The following is a 14,651-nucleotide window of genomic DNA, read 5'->3' on the forward strand; positions in this document are numbered from 1 at the left end:
CCTTCCAACTCTACGATTCTACAGTACACTGGCTCTCCATGTGGTATATTAGGAGTCTCTATTAGGGATATATAAAGATCATTTAAATCAGCAGAATCATTCTTATACATCTGACACAATGGTTTCTGTTTAACAGATATTATTACAAAAGAGAAATTCTAGAGCGAGTTGATGGTCGAAGACTGGTATATAAATTTGGAAAGAATGCCCGTGGATGGAGAGAAAATGAGAACTAGAGACACCTTAAAAAAATAAAAAAAACTATCCACATTATTATCAACAGGATTTTTTTTTTTTGTGGATGTAAATATTTCAAAGACTCTTTTCTTTTATTTATGTACAAAATGGAGGGGATCTTCTTCTAGACCGTTTATGCACTGGAGGTTTCATGCCAGGCTACAGGCTGGAGTTTTAGTCGTGGCAGGTTGTTCTACCTCTTCCTGCACCCACAAGGGGGAGTATTTGGCCTGGTGCAACTCATCCAGCCCCGATTTGTGCTCCTGCATGGGAGCTGGGGCAGTAAAGTTCCCAGTGCATAATCGGTCCTAGAGGGAAAAAGGAACACTATTGTTTATTGGTTTTAAAATTATTTTATTTGAAGTATGTCCTTCTGTGGGGAAAAGCGTACACAGTTTTCTGTGACCTATGAAAGTGCTGCATGATTGTGTTTTTTGTGCTTTCCTTGTGAAGACTTTATATTCCAGGAGAAATGTGATTTATAACAATGCTGTGAGAGATGCATGTAATGGGAGGAAATAGTAGGGCATTACTTTTTACTTAGGATCTTACTAATAAGGCCTATTGTTTTCAGCATATGAAAGAAATGAGGAATTAAAAAAAATTGTTTGCAAGGCTGGCTTGAAGAGATTGGCTTAGCTCAGAGGATGTGTCTGTTTTCAGGGATAGGAAGGAAAAAAGTGAAATCTTTGACTTTCGTTGTCCATGTAGTCCTATACTGTTTCTTATAACACACAATCACCCCAATTTTGGCATGAACAGAAGAAGCTTTTGATGCTTGAAAGGAAGACACAGAGATACCATATACCTGTAATAATTCATGAAAGGGACTTGGGGGGGTGCTTTTTTACATCATACTTCACTAAAGCTTTGGCTCCAATTACAGTTTTGCAACCTGTGGCCACTGTCAATGTGTTTATTTATTATTTTACTATTTATAATTGCATTTCTAGACAGCCACTCCTGGACCAGCCATCTTGCAGTGGTTAACAAGAGTATATATTAAAAATACAACAAACAAATCAACTAAAAACAACCCCACCCACCTCAAAGTCCCCTTCTACAGCCGTATTTCTCAGGGTTGGTGCTTAGAGGGAGATTTGAAGAGCAGTGACTGTCATGGTGCCAAAAATCTCAGTGAAGGTCAATTGTATGGTGAAATCAATGGTGCAACTATTATATCAGGGGAGCCAATGAGGACTTAGATGTGGGAAACCCTGCTTTAAATCCTCATTGAGTTACTAAGATCAGTACACTGTCTCATAGCCTGACAACTATGTGATGGTTGTGAAACTAAAATGCAACTCTGAGCCCATTGAACAAAGGGCAGAAGATAAATATGACAAACAAGATATTAACAAAAAAAAATCAGCACATGAAATAATCTTAAACAAAGCACAAGCCATATTAGCACCGGATTAGTTTCCACTGATGTAGTCACCAACCGTCTAAAGTCCAGGGGTAGTCAAACTACGGCCCTCCAGATGTCCATGGACTACAATTCCCATGAGCCCCTGCCAAACAATTCCCATGAGCCCCTGCCATGGACATCTGGAGGGCTGCATTTCGACTACCCCTGGACTGTACCACTTCATACAAAACAATGATAATTAAATGCTGCTCAAAATATGAAGGGAAAAATAATCTGTTTAGAAATCCAGCATATCATAAAGAAAGCTATGCAAGAATACCAATATTTTTGAAAGAATGATTATGTGAACTCTGACTAGCAATTTACCATGGTAAAGCAACCTCTGCTCACCTGGCAAAAAAATACACATGGAGGCAACACCTCCTCTTGTACAGTTCCAGAACTGTCACCATCCATTATAGTTATGTGACATTTTTAAACTTTGCAGTAGGTGGGTGGAGGCAGGTTCATCTTATGTACTGATGAAGTCATAAGGCTCCAATGTTCCAAGCAAGTCACTTCTTGTACTGTTTTCAAGATTGGACATTTCTTTTTATCTCTAAATATGCCTTTTCCCCACATTGATTTATATCCTGCCTTCCATCTATAGCTTTCTGAATCACACGGCATCTAATTGATTATCTAACTCCATATCAGTGATAAATAATGGACAGTTCATCACTGCCTTGTGCCTAGGATGTAACCAGTATGGAAATACTGAAAAAGAATTGTTACTCTGTATGTCATTTATTCAATATAAATGTATCCAATTTCATTCCAACAAATAAAATGCACTCTGTGAGTAAGCAATTTCTTTTAATGAGTCAGCTCCTGAGGATCAGATAATGCAGTTTGATAGGGCTCTCTTCAGGTAGTGTGAGAAGATAATTAAAATGGCATTACAATATAGAAAACGAAGACTGTCTGCTGTGTTAGTATTTAAGGATCCACCCATTCTCCCAGTAGCCTTCTTCCCTCCTAAGGGACCTTCATCCAGTTTAAGGAGCTTTTCCACCAATGGAAGAGCCATTTAAGTTTGAGTAAGGATTCTTAAACTGAAGGATGGCTTCAATCTTAGCTCATTAGAGTGGGAAAATAGGATTAGGATATACCCCAGTGGATGGATTAGCTGTAGCCCTTCCTCTTTTTTGACCCATATATATTTTTGTTTTAGAGAGTACAAATGTAGTCCACTCCATATTGACTGATGCTGCTATTTCACTTACTGTCAGACAAGGTCACCCAGATCATGTGATAACTACTCATTACCACTATGCAAAAGCTGCTTTTTGTGGAACCCCTGGAGAAATGGCAATATTTCAGCACTTAGACTACTACCAGTAACTCCTTTATTTTGAAGGACAGGACCTAGGAATTCTCTGCACTTTCATCATACTGTATTTGTTTGGGGGAAGCCGTAGCAGTTGAACTGGTGTAAATCCAATATAAGTGTGCAGCATAGCATACAGAGTATAGACAGAATGGTTTTAGAATGTATATGCTTAGTATTTGGGAAACAATTTCCATTTTACAGTCAGTTTCAACCTTTCATGGATTATTTGTTAATCAAGGACCAAGAATTGTAGAGTCAGATATTTCCAATTAAAGTAAGCACTTCAGATAGAGAGTTTGTGATTTGATTTCATAATTCCACAGGTTTGGAAACAGAAGCCAGGTAGCATTTACTTTACCTTAAACAGAGACAGTAGATTTATTAACTGCTGTTGATCTTGCCAAGCACATTAGAGTCCCAGCCAAAGTCTTACCAATTCTAACCAACAGGTTATAACGAAGAAATGAATGTTTGTAACAGATCACTGTTATGATGTAAAGGCATTTCTGAGACTGTTCTTTTAATATGCTTGGAAAATGGAAGGTCTTTTTTTTACACTGTTAGGATTGTAAAGATTTTTACTGTAGTATACTTTTTCATATGTATAGCTCCCTATATAAAACTTTCCTGTATTTATATGGTTATACAAATCAAGGTGTCAAAAATGTCTCAACATATTCTGCCCTTTTTTTAAACATGTGCAGTACAAGCCAAGCCTATGCATGTATACTCAGAAGTTAGTCACATTGATTTCAATTGACTTCCTCCCTGGTAAGTATTCATAGGTATGCACCCTTAATGAGTTTTTCTTTGGAACTTACTGCTTATATGTCAGCTTTATTGATGTTGGGGAATGGATAATGTCAGTTATTTTGTACTGCACTAAATAAATAAATATTTCAAATAAATATTTGAAGAGGTGCCACTGGATTCTAAATACTGGTTCTGTCTATTTCTGTTTCATAAATGTCAGTTAAAACAATTGTTTATTTTAGTGTGCTTTTTAAATAATCTGAATCCTCTCCCAAGCAATTGCTCAAGAATGAAATAATAAAGACACCACAAGGTATAATGGGTAAGAAATAAGATATTGTATATTGAGCAAACTCTCTGAAGGAGATTTTGAAAGGTTCGCTAAAAATCTGACTGTATGTGAGAAACAGAATCCTATCTGAGCAACCCAACACATGCTAAACTAATGCAGGGCCAAATTGGTCAAGGAACGGGGGCTGCATGGGATGGTCTGACAGATCTGGTGGACATGACATTTGGAGTGAATGGCAATACCATAACCCCCCCCCCCCCGGGCAGGAAAGGGGAATAATCACTACTTCCTGCCCACCAGCCAGACGGAATGGCTACCAGGGGAAATGTACGCCCAGCCTGAAACTCTAGAGAACTTCGGGAAACTAGCTCTGGCTTCGTATAAATGGCTGCTCAGATGATGCAGCATTGGGGAGATACACATGGATTTTCTGTGCCTGCCTCTCCCCCTTCAGAATCCCACTGCCTTCTCCAATCCTCCAAGACCAAAAAACCCCAGTCTTGCTAGTTACAATACAGCAGCATTGTAACATGATCTAGATGAGGGGGTGGAGGGACTACTCATCAAGTTTGCAGATGACACCAAATTAGGAGGACTGGCAAATACTCCGGAAGATAGAGACAGAGTTCAACGAGATCTGAACACAATGGGAAAATGGGCAAATGAGAACAAGATGCAATTTAATAAAGATAAGTGTAAAGTTCTGCATCTGGGTCAGAAAAATGAAAAGCATGCCTACTGGATGGGGGATATGCTTCTAGGTAACACTGTATGTGAACGATACCTTGGGTTACTTGTGGATTATAAGCTAAACATGAGCAGGCAGTGTGATGCAGCAGTAAAAAAGGCAAATGCCATTTTGGGCTATATCAACAGGGGCATCACATCAAAATCACAAGATGTCATAGTCCCATTGTATACGGCACTGGTCAGACCACACCTGGATTACTATGTGCAGTTCTGGAGGCCTCACTTCAAGAAGGACGTAGATAAAATTGAAAGGGTACAGAGGAGAGCGACGAAGATGATCTGGGGCCAAGGGACCAAGCCCTATGAAGATAGGTTGAGGGACTTGGGAATGTTCAGCCTGGAGAAAAGGAGGTTGAGAGGAAACATGATAGCCCTCTTTAAGTATTTGAAAGGTTGTCTTTTGGAGGAGGGCAGGATGCTGTTTTTGTTGGCTGCAGAGGAAAGGACACACAGTAATGACTTTAAACTACAAGGACAACAATATAGGCTAGATATCAGGAAAAAAAATTCACAGTCAGAGTAGTTCAGTAGTGGAATAGGCTGCCTAAGGAGGTGGTGAGCTCCCCCTCACTGGCAGTCTTCAAGCAAAGGTTGGATACACACTTTTCTTTGATGCTTTAGGATACATTGGGCTGATCCTGTGTTGAGGAGGGGATTGGACTAGATGGCCTGTATGGACCCTTCCAACTCTATGATTCTATGATTCTATGATTCATTTAAAAAAAACCCTTGGAGGAAGAGGGCGAGGTGAGGGAACCTGGAATGAAGGGGAGCTATTGAGGGAAAAAGAGATACTGGGAATATCAAAGAGGGGAGAGCTGGGGGAAGAAGGGAGGTGGAAGAGGATGGTGACAAGGGGCGAGCTCAAACACTCAAAGTGGCAGGTGCTATGAAAAACTGAATGCATGCAATTCTGCACTGAACAGACCCAAAATAGCCCTCTTAGGCCCCCACTTTAAAAAGTGACAATTGGATTTCTGAGGATTCCTTTGCTACAGGGCAAGTGAGGGGGCAATTCGGGTTAGAAAAGGTGAATTTCAATGCAGAAATGAGCAAAAAATGCAAGTCTTTAAAAATGCAAATCCAAACTATATCCCTAGTGCAGAAATGGTCCTGGCCCCACCTATTTCACAGGGTATCTGTTGTAGGGAGACGAAAGAAAAGTTGTTTGTAAGCTACTTTATTATTATTATTATTATTATTATTATTATTATTATTATTATTATTATTATTATTATTATTATTATTATTATTATTATTATTATATTTATTTCCCGCCTCTCCCGATAGGCTCAAGGCGGGTCACAACAACTAATCCCATTAAAATTCCCATTAAAACATCACTCTACTAACATGGCGGCTAAAAATCCCATCCCTCCCCCAATTATTAAGAGGTGAAGAGGAAAGGATAGGGGAGTAGCGTACACTCCAACTCCTAGGGGGGGAGCGATGTTCCTGATTTGCTGACCCCAGCCTCAACCATAGACCTGGTGGAAGAGCTCCGTTTTACAAGCCCTGCGGAAAGCGGACAAATCCCGCAGGGCCCGCAGATCACCCGGGAGCTCATTCCACCAGGTAGGGGCCAGGACTGAAAAAGCCCTGGGCCTGGTCGAGGCTAGGCGCGCTTCCTTCGGGCCGGGGACGACCAACAGGTTCTCACCCACAGAGCGTAAGGCCCTGCGGGGGGCATAGAGCGGTAGGCGGTCCCTCAGGTATGTGGGTCCCAACCCGCGTATGGCCTTGAAGGTTAAAACCAAAACCTTGAACCGGATCCGGGCAGCAATTGGCAGCCAATGCAGCTGCCTCAGCACCGGCTGGATGTGGGCCCTCCAGGATGTTCCAGTGAGGACCCTGGCAGCTGCATTTTGTACCAGCTGTAGTTTCCGGATCAGGGACAGGGTAGGCCTGCGTAGAGCGAGTTACAGAAATCTATTCTGGAGGTGACTGTCGCATGGATCACTGTGGCCAAGTGGTCAGGGGACAGGTAGGGCGCTAGTAGCCGAGCCTGGCGAAGGTAGAAAAATGCCTGGCCCGCTGCTCTCTTGACCTGAGCCTCCATAGTCAGGGAGGCATCAATGGTCACACCCAAATTCCTAGCTTGGGGCACGATGGTAAGTTGCACCCCTGCTAGGGTGGGTAAACGCGCTATCTGTTCCCGCCCCCTTCCCCCCAGCCACAGGACTTCTTCAGGTAGTGAAAGGCAGGGTTTAGGACTTCTTCAGGTAGTGAAAGGCAGGGTATATAAAAAAACAGCTCTTCTTCTGTCTTCACTTGGCGCTATTGGGGACCCAAACCCTGCCAGTTCTCAGAACTGCTTTTCCCAACAACCTTTGCCTTTTCCAACAGCCTCTTCCTCCACAAAACATCTTAGGTGTTTCTTGATAACTGTTAATCATTTTTATGTAAAATGTGATTTTAATATTATTGCATTTTATACACTGATGGTATCCACCCTGAGCCTCGTGGGAAGGGAGGGATAGAAAACTAAAGTCTGATTGATTTTTATGCTTCCAGTTCAAGCACAGCTGGCTCAAGATAGCTCACAACAAATAAGATTTACAAAATGAAACAATGAAACAAAAAAAGCCCTATCCCACCCTCCCAAGCCCCATCAGTCCTGACCACCTCGACCATTTTTCTGGATCCAGGGAGATAATCAATGGCACACCAGAGAAGGGGAAGATCTTCCAATTCCACTTGGCCTCAACCAAATGCCTGACAGAAGGGCTCCAACTTACAGGCCCTGTGGAATTTTATAAACTCCCGCAGGGCCCTCAACTCATCCAGGAGCTCATTCCATGAAGCTGGTGCCAGGACCGAAAAGGTTCTGTCCCTGGTTGAGACTAGGCAGACTTCACACAGCTTGGGGATCTCCAGACTCTTTGTTGTCACAGAGCACAAGGCCCTGAATAGGGCACAGGGAGTTAGATGGTCCCTGAGGTATACTGGGCCCAGGCCACAAAAGGCTTTGAAGGTCAAAAACAGAACCTTGAACCTGATCCAGTACTCATCCAGTAGCCAATGCAGCTGCCTCAGCACAGATTGGATGTGAGTCCTCCATGGTGTCCTAGCGAGGACTCTATTAGCTGCAGTTTTGCACCAGCTGTACATTCCAGATCAGGGACAAGGGAAGGGCCACATACAGCGAGTTACAAAAATCCAACCTGGAGATGACTGCTGTATGGATCACTGTAGCAAGGTGCTCCTGGGACTGACAGGGCACTAATAGCATTGCCTGGCATAGGTGGAAGAATGCCAGTTAGGCTACTCAAAATTCTTGGTGATGTGTGAGAACTTAAGTTGCACACTGTCCAGACAGGGTAGATGCGCTTCCTGGTCTGTCCCTTTCCTATCAAACCACAGATCTTTGATCTTGTCAGGGTTGAGTTTCAGCCAGCTTTGCTTAAGCCAGACTGTCACTGGCAAAGGACTTGGGGAGGGCAGGGGAGTTGGGGCAACCACCTATCAGGAGATACAACTTGGTGTCATCTGCATACTTATGACAACCCAGTCCGAAACTCTGCACCAGCTGGGCCAGAGGGCAGAAGAAGATGTTAAACAATGTGGGGGACTTCACAAGTGACTTGGTAAATTATAAGTGGCCCAAAGAATGGGAGGAAAGAAGTGAGGCATAGTCTATTTAGGAAGTAGAAAAGATATCATTAAATTAACATGAAATGTGTAAAATAGGCAAGTTGAACTGCAAGCTGACCTGTGCTAGAGAAAGCATGTCCTGAACAGGAAAACCCCTGCAGAGAGAGAAAAGGAAAGCCATCTTTTGCCATATTTCAAGGCCCCAAACATAGCATCTTCAAAACAAATGTTATCAACTCCCACACACATAAGCACACAAACATTTCTTAACACACTATGGTACTCATGTGCCATTTACCCATGCACAAAGGTTATCTTTGGATACAAGAAATGGGAATTGTGAAGCAGCCCTGTATGAATCATGTTTGGGATCATACCTGCAGGGGAGTCTGCAGACTTTCCATAAAATTATATCCAATATTGAAAAGGACTGGTTCAAACAGCATCCTTAGCGAGTAGATTCCACATGCCTGGGGGCAAGTTCCAATTTTACATTTGCTTTCCATTGTGTGTAGAATGCCATTTATGACTGCCCTGCCCTTATATCTGTCTGCTGCACTAAATGGGGCTGTTTATTACAGATACGGTATATGCAAGTAAGGCCGAAAATTACACATTAAATCTATATGGAAGTGTTAAAGAGAGCCAGAGATCCACTGAGATTGGCTACATAATACGTAAAAGGGACAGATCACCAAACCTTTAGTAATCACATCATACAACAGTCCTGAGAGGATAAATTGAGAAATCCCCATTTTTCTAGGTATACTGTTTTTTCTTTGATATTGATTTCACTGTCTAATTGTTTGACTTCCCCTGGTGAAAAATGGATGTCTTGGAGGGTGGACTCTATGGCTTCGTATTGCACTATCTCAGTCCTCCTCAGGCTCTGTTAGTAACTGAGAACGTGCATCACTCATTGAGCATGCATGCAGACTACAAGCCATATAAGTGTGAAGATCCCCTTAGATATTGGGACACTGAGTTTACATGTCCCACCAAGATTCAAGAAATGTTTTCAGCAGTGTAGGAACTTTGCTTTCAAAGTTCCACTTTTACTCATGCAGCACAAATAACAGTGCTAGTTGTGCTCTGCTAGGGCCTATTGCATGGCAGGGAGACATATTCCTGGCCATAAAGAGGACACTATCAAGTTTGGCATAAATTTAGGCCACAGCTTTATTTTTATGTAAATGTGTGCCAGCAAACCACAGGTAGATCCTACTCCCTTGTGGCCAGCCAACCACATAGAAGCCCATCACACTAGCAGGTCATGCCATGGAGACCAAGCAACATGCGGGTGAAGCTCCCCCTAATCACAAGGTCTGCTGAGGAAAAGGAAGGGTGGTATGTAGTAGGAGCCCTCTGGGTATAAGCATCTATTAGGACTCCCACAACCACCAACAATGTGAGGCAGCTGCCTCCCCATCCAGATAGGTGCTGCAGCTTAAAATGGACTGATCCTCTTAAGGAGGCCCCCAATACTGGTCGATCCTGACATGCAGGCATAGGGTCTCCCCTGAAGAATTTACCTGAGGAGCATAACCACCACTGATTGCGGGAGGCTCCTCCAAACCACACCCCTGCTCCCACCAACACTCATTTGTCAATGCAACTCAACAGTGCATAACAAACATCATCCAGCCACAAGTGAACCCCATCATCTCTGTATAGAGCAGGCTGCCCAAAACTGATGCCCAGGTACCAAATGAAAGAACAACATTCTTGACTGCAGTACTTGGCTACCAGCTTGCACAGCCTATAAATCACCAAGTCCACATTCTGAAGCACAATAGCATCCATTCAAGACCACCACTTCACCATTGGCCACAAAATTATGTTATCAGGTAGACACTTCCTAATGATAGGCAGGTCCCTCATCATAGGTGCAGAGAAATCAAAAAAGGGAATCAGCTGTTGGATTACCTCTGAGTTGTATGATAAGCATTGAAGGAGGGCCCTCTTCACAGACTATGGCCAACAACAATAACCAATGCATACCCCAACACCCATACCAGCAAATATTCAAAGTTGTCCTGATCTCTAAATTGTGTTCCCACCCAGATCCAGGAACATAATTTTCAGCCCAGTAAACAATATGCCCAATGATATAGACTTCCTTCAGGCCACCCACCAAACCTCAAAGAACCTCAAAATCAGGCCAGCCATATAATTCAAAAGACTTGTGCTAGTACCCCATGCTAGTACCCCATGGACATGATTTGCTTTGGCTCTAACCTACTGACAGCCACATGTGTGGCTGCTCCAATGCAAAACAAATATGTGCTGTAGTACTTGGGCAGAAAAGCCATCTCCCTCATGCATTGGCACAAGACTGTGGTAAAACACATACCATCTGCGCGTAGGGGCATTGCACCTGGGACACTGACACAGATAGGAAGAGGTATATCGAACTGGGCAAGGAAAAGATCAGTCAGAGGCGCCCAAGAAAATGTGAATTCCCCTCCTCAACTGATCCATCTCACACTTGGCAAGCCTGATGTGAAGGTGGGAACCTATAACATGCATGTCCTGCCCAGCCTGAGCCTTGCCCCCAGGATCATTCTGTGATACCAAGAGCAGCTTCCTGCTGCAAAAGGCATCAAAACAGGCCTGCATGAAGATTGCCTTAAACAAGGTAACCTCAGATGCAGATTTGTAAATTTACAATAGGTGATGTAAAAGATCCTGCAACAAAGATAAGAATGGGTCTTCTGGAGTCAGATCTTTGAGGGGCCAATTGTCTTCAACCATCCTAAGTCCTCCAAATGACATAAGAGGTGTGAAAGTTCCACCAATTGCAAATCTTGCAAATCTTGCAGTCGCATGATAAGCTCATTAGGTGAATGTTGAGAGTCATGGTAATGAAAACTCCAGCATGCGGATAGGCCATGTAACGCAAAACAAAGTCCTCAGTGGGTAGAAGCAGCAGCAGGCAACTCCAGTCCTTTGAAAACATCATGTAGTAGGAGATGGCTCCTTGGTATGTGTGAAGTTGCTGAGCCAATGATCCGGTCAGATCTTGTTGGATGTGTCAACACCAAGTCTCCAGAGCACTACCAGGAATTCCTCTGGGGACAGACTTGCTGCTGGTACTGTAGACTAAACTTCTCATCTTGAAAATGTGATAAGGCATCCACAATGTCGTTGCTCGATCCTGCAATATGCTTTGTGGTAAACGAGATGCTGGACTCAAGGCAGGTGAGGACCAGTCTACAGATTAAGTGCATGACCCAGTCAGAGTGAGAAGACTACCTGTTCATTACAAGCACCTCTGCCTGGCTATCTCACAAGAAAAGCAACTTTCACCAAATGACAACTGCCACCAATATTGGAAGTCAAATCACAAAGCAAACCCCAGCTTCCCAACTCAGATGACACTAGTGGGCCCACCATTGATTATCATAAAACACACTGAAGCTCAAGCTTCCTGAACATCAGAATGCATCTGAAGGTAGTTGTTAGGTGGCAGTAGGGTCTGCCATATGACCACCCCTTTGAAATTATGCAGAAAATCATACCAAATTGTGAGATATTCCTTTAAGGACCTAGTAAGCTAGATGTGGCGATGAGGCACAGGCGCAGCAGAACAAACCAACCTGATGCAGAAGGCTTTCCCCAGAGCCACAGCTTTACAAGCAAAGTTAAGATGCCCCAGCATAACTGCATGTCCCTAAGAGTTCAGTTACTCCTGGACAACAAGCTATTGAGGTGCTCTGACAAAGCCCAAAGCTTTTCCTGCAGCATTCCTGACAACCCCATGACTGAATCAACAGAGATACCTGGTAGGTAAGGCAAACAATTGGTCCCTGTCTTCTCCCACAACAAGGCAACTCCCAGTTTTGCTGCCAGTGCCTGAAATGTGGCCAGCCTGTCCAGGCATGCCTGAGACTCAACAGGACCCATCAAAAGAAAAGCATCTACAAATGATGATTTGTGGGCATATGGTCCTGTCCTTTGCTACCTATTCCAAGAATGTAGGAAAATCTTTCAAGGCCATGCATGCCACTGAACAACCCATAGGCATGGCCTTGTCTACATATCACCCACTCTGAAATTTAAACCCCAAGAGACAAAAATCTTTCAGATGCACTGGCAGTAAGTGACCAATTTAATATCACATTTGGCCACAATGGTCCCCTTCCCACATGCCCTAACAATCATCAAGACATAGTCCAGGGAAGCATACTTTACAGAACAGAGCTCCAGTACAATAGAATTGTTCACCAACAAGCCTTTGGAGTATGAAAGGTGATGAATCAGATGGTACTGTCCTGGGGCTTTCTTAGGCATGATATCTAAAAGAGATGCCCTGAGATTTTTCAAAGGGGGGGGGGGACAGGAAATGGGCCCAACATCTAGACATTCTCTTCTTCCTTGGCCAGTTCAGCTGTAACAACCTCAGGCAGCACAGCAGCTGACCTCAGATTACCACAGTCAGTAGCCAACAACAGCCCAATGAAAAGAATATGTATCCCAGAGGAAAACCCTACCCTCAGGTATTTGGCAGCTTCCTTGTTGAGGTATGCTCTGATGAGAGGAAGCATAGTAGACAATTTTATGAGGGTTGGGGCCAACAGAAACAATGCATGATTTGTGGGTTCAATTTGCTTTTCTGTGACCCGATGTGCCTACAGCTCCCAACTTGCCCTCCTTTCTGAAGATGGTTTGGTCCTTATGAAAGGGTGCCTGATGCCCTGCAGGCTGGGTGCAATCTGCCCTGGAGGCTTTGCAGCAATGATCATAGTGACATTTATGCTGCTTGCACCCCCCCCCCCCATGATTAGAGTACTAACAAACCCTGTGAGGTTCCCTCTGAAAGGAAAAGTGATGCCTGTCTTGCTCAGCACCAGCCCTCATGTGAGAGTCCACCTTTACCATCCACACATCAACTTTCCTCAAATATAACAGTCTCTGTTGTCTTGAGGAAGGTTGAAACATAGCCATCCTATTTCCCCCACTAACATCACAGGCTGACCTGGCTGCACCCTTGGGACTTGTAAAAAGGACCTGGCAAGCTGCAAACCCATTACAGGGCCATACTGGGGACTCACATAAAGGAAGGAATTGCCATAAAGGAAGGAATTGCCATAATAGTAAGGAGTTGGCAGCCAGTAAGGGCCATGTTGCAAGGGAGCTGTGGGCAGCAAAGGGGCAGGAAGTTGAAAAGATCTGGCAGTGTGAGCCTGCACATCAGGAGGTTCAGTCCCATGCCCAGTCCTAGTTCCTTTGGGATCTCCCCCCTCTGGTTTGCACTCGGGGCTGAAGCCACTGGGCATGGGGCCTTATAGTTCACCAAGTAGACCGTTGCATGCCATAATGGCACCCCCTACAAACTATGGTCAGCTGGCTATCACTCCTGGCTGGTACTCCCAACCCTTTTGACATTGCCTGGGCATAACACACACCTGCCCTTGCCTTCTTCCCTACTTCCTGTTCTTAAATGGAGCCATGTTAAAACTCACCCCAAATACCAGCAAATAACGCTGAAATGTTCCATCTCCTGGCCACCCCTCTGCCCCCATCACCCATGCAGGCTACTTATGTTAAATAAAAATACACAAGAGATATATGTGGGTTCCACTGCTTTTGCTTTTTAAAAATATATAAGCAACTAAAATAATATGCTGACCAAATACCAAAAACAGTCCAAATCCATTCCCCCCCAGGAAGGAAGGGAGGGGGACACCAAATCATGCATCTTACCTGACTGCTCAAATCCTTATCCCCAAACCAAGAACCCCCCTCATCACAGTACCTGAACCCACTGATCATAAGTGTACACCACTCCCAGACTGGTGCCTCAAAGCTTGAGGATTCATACCCAATAGCAGCTAGCAAGCCTACAACAAAATGACACGTGAAATGCAGCCAATGACCAAGCTGTAGACAAATCAGTTAAGCTCAGGTGAGAAGGAGCAATCAAGCCATGCACCCCGGAGCCCTTCCTAATATGGGCATCCTGGATCGTCTCCCCCCACTTACAACCACACCTCACTGAGCCACACCACCAGAAGTGACTGTGGCCCACAAAGCCTGGTGAGTTAACCGGGCCTCATCAGAGGAAGCCAAGCCATCTCCTCTTCTGAGCCAGAGTCTCCCACCACTACAATCAGCGGTCTGCAGGGTGATGCTGGCAGCTGCACTTATGGGAGAGAGGCAGTATAAAAATCCAGTAAATATTTAAAAAATAAATAGGTTCCTGCGAATCCTTAAGCTGGTACTGGTGTTACGAGCCTTGTGAATCCTTAAACTGGGCTTGAATTTAAGACAATGACTCT

The 14,651-nt window shown here is 44.0% G+C and overlaps 1 protein-coding gene across 5 annotated transcripts in view; it reads left to right on the forward strand.

Moving 5' to 3' along the window:
- Window positions 1–3,918, forward strand: part of EHF (ETS homologous factor) — a 64,381-nt gene extending 60,463 nt beyond the window's left edge. For all 5 annotated transcript variants that reach the window (XM_077322153.1, XM_077322151.1, XM_077322150.1 and 2 more), the window contains one exon: window positions 137–3,918. In XM_077322153.1, the coding sequence (XP_077178268.1) occupies window positions 137–236 (100 nt within the window). In that variant the 3' untranslated portion in view covers window positions 237–3,918. The remainder of the gene's footprint in view (window positions 1–136) is intronic.
- Window positions 3,919–14,651: the final 10,733 nt, after the last annotated feature.

This window comes from Paroedura picta, chromosome 2 (genome assembly GCF_049243985.1).
Source record: "Paroedura picta isolate Pp20150507F chromosome 2, Ppicta_v3.0, whole genome shotgun sequence".
In the NCBI taxonomy this organism is placed as follows: domain Eukaryota; kingdom Metazoa; phylum Chordata; class Lepidosauria; order Squamata; family Gekkonidae; genus Paroedura; species Paroedura picta.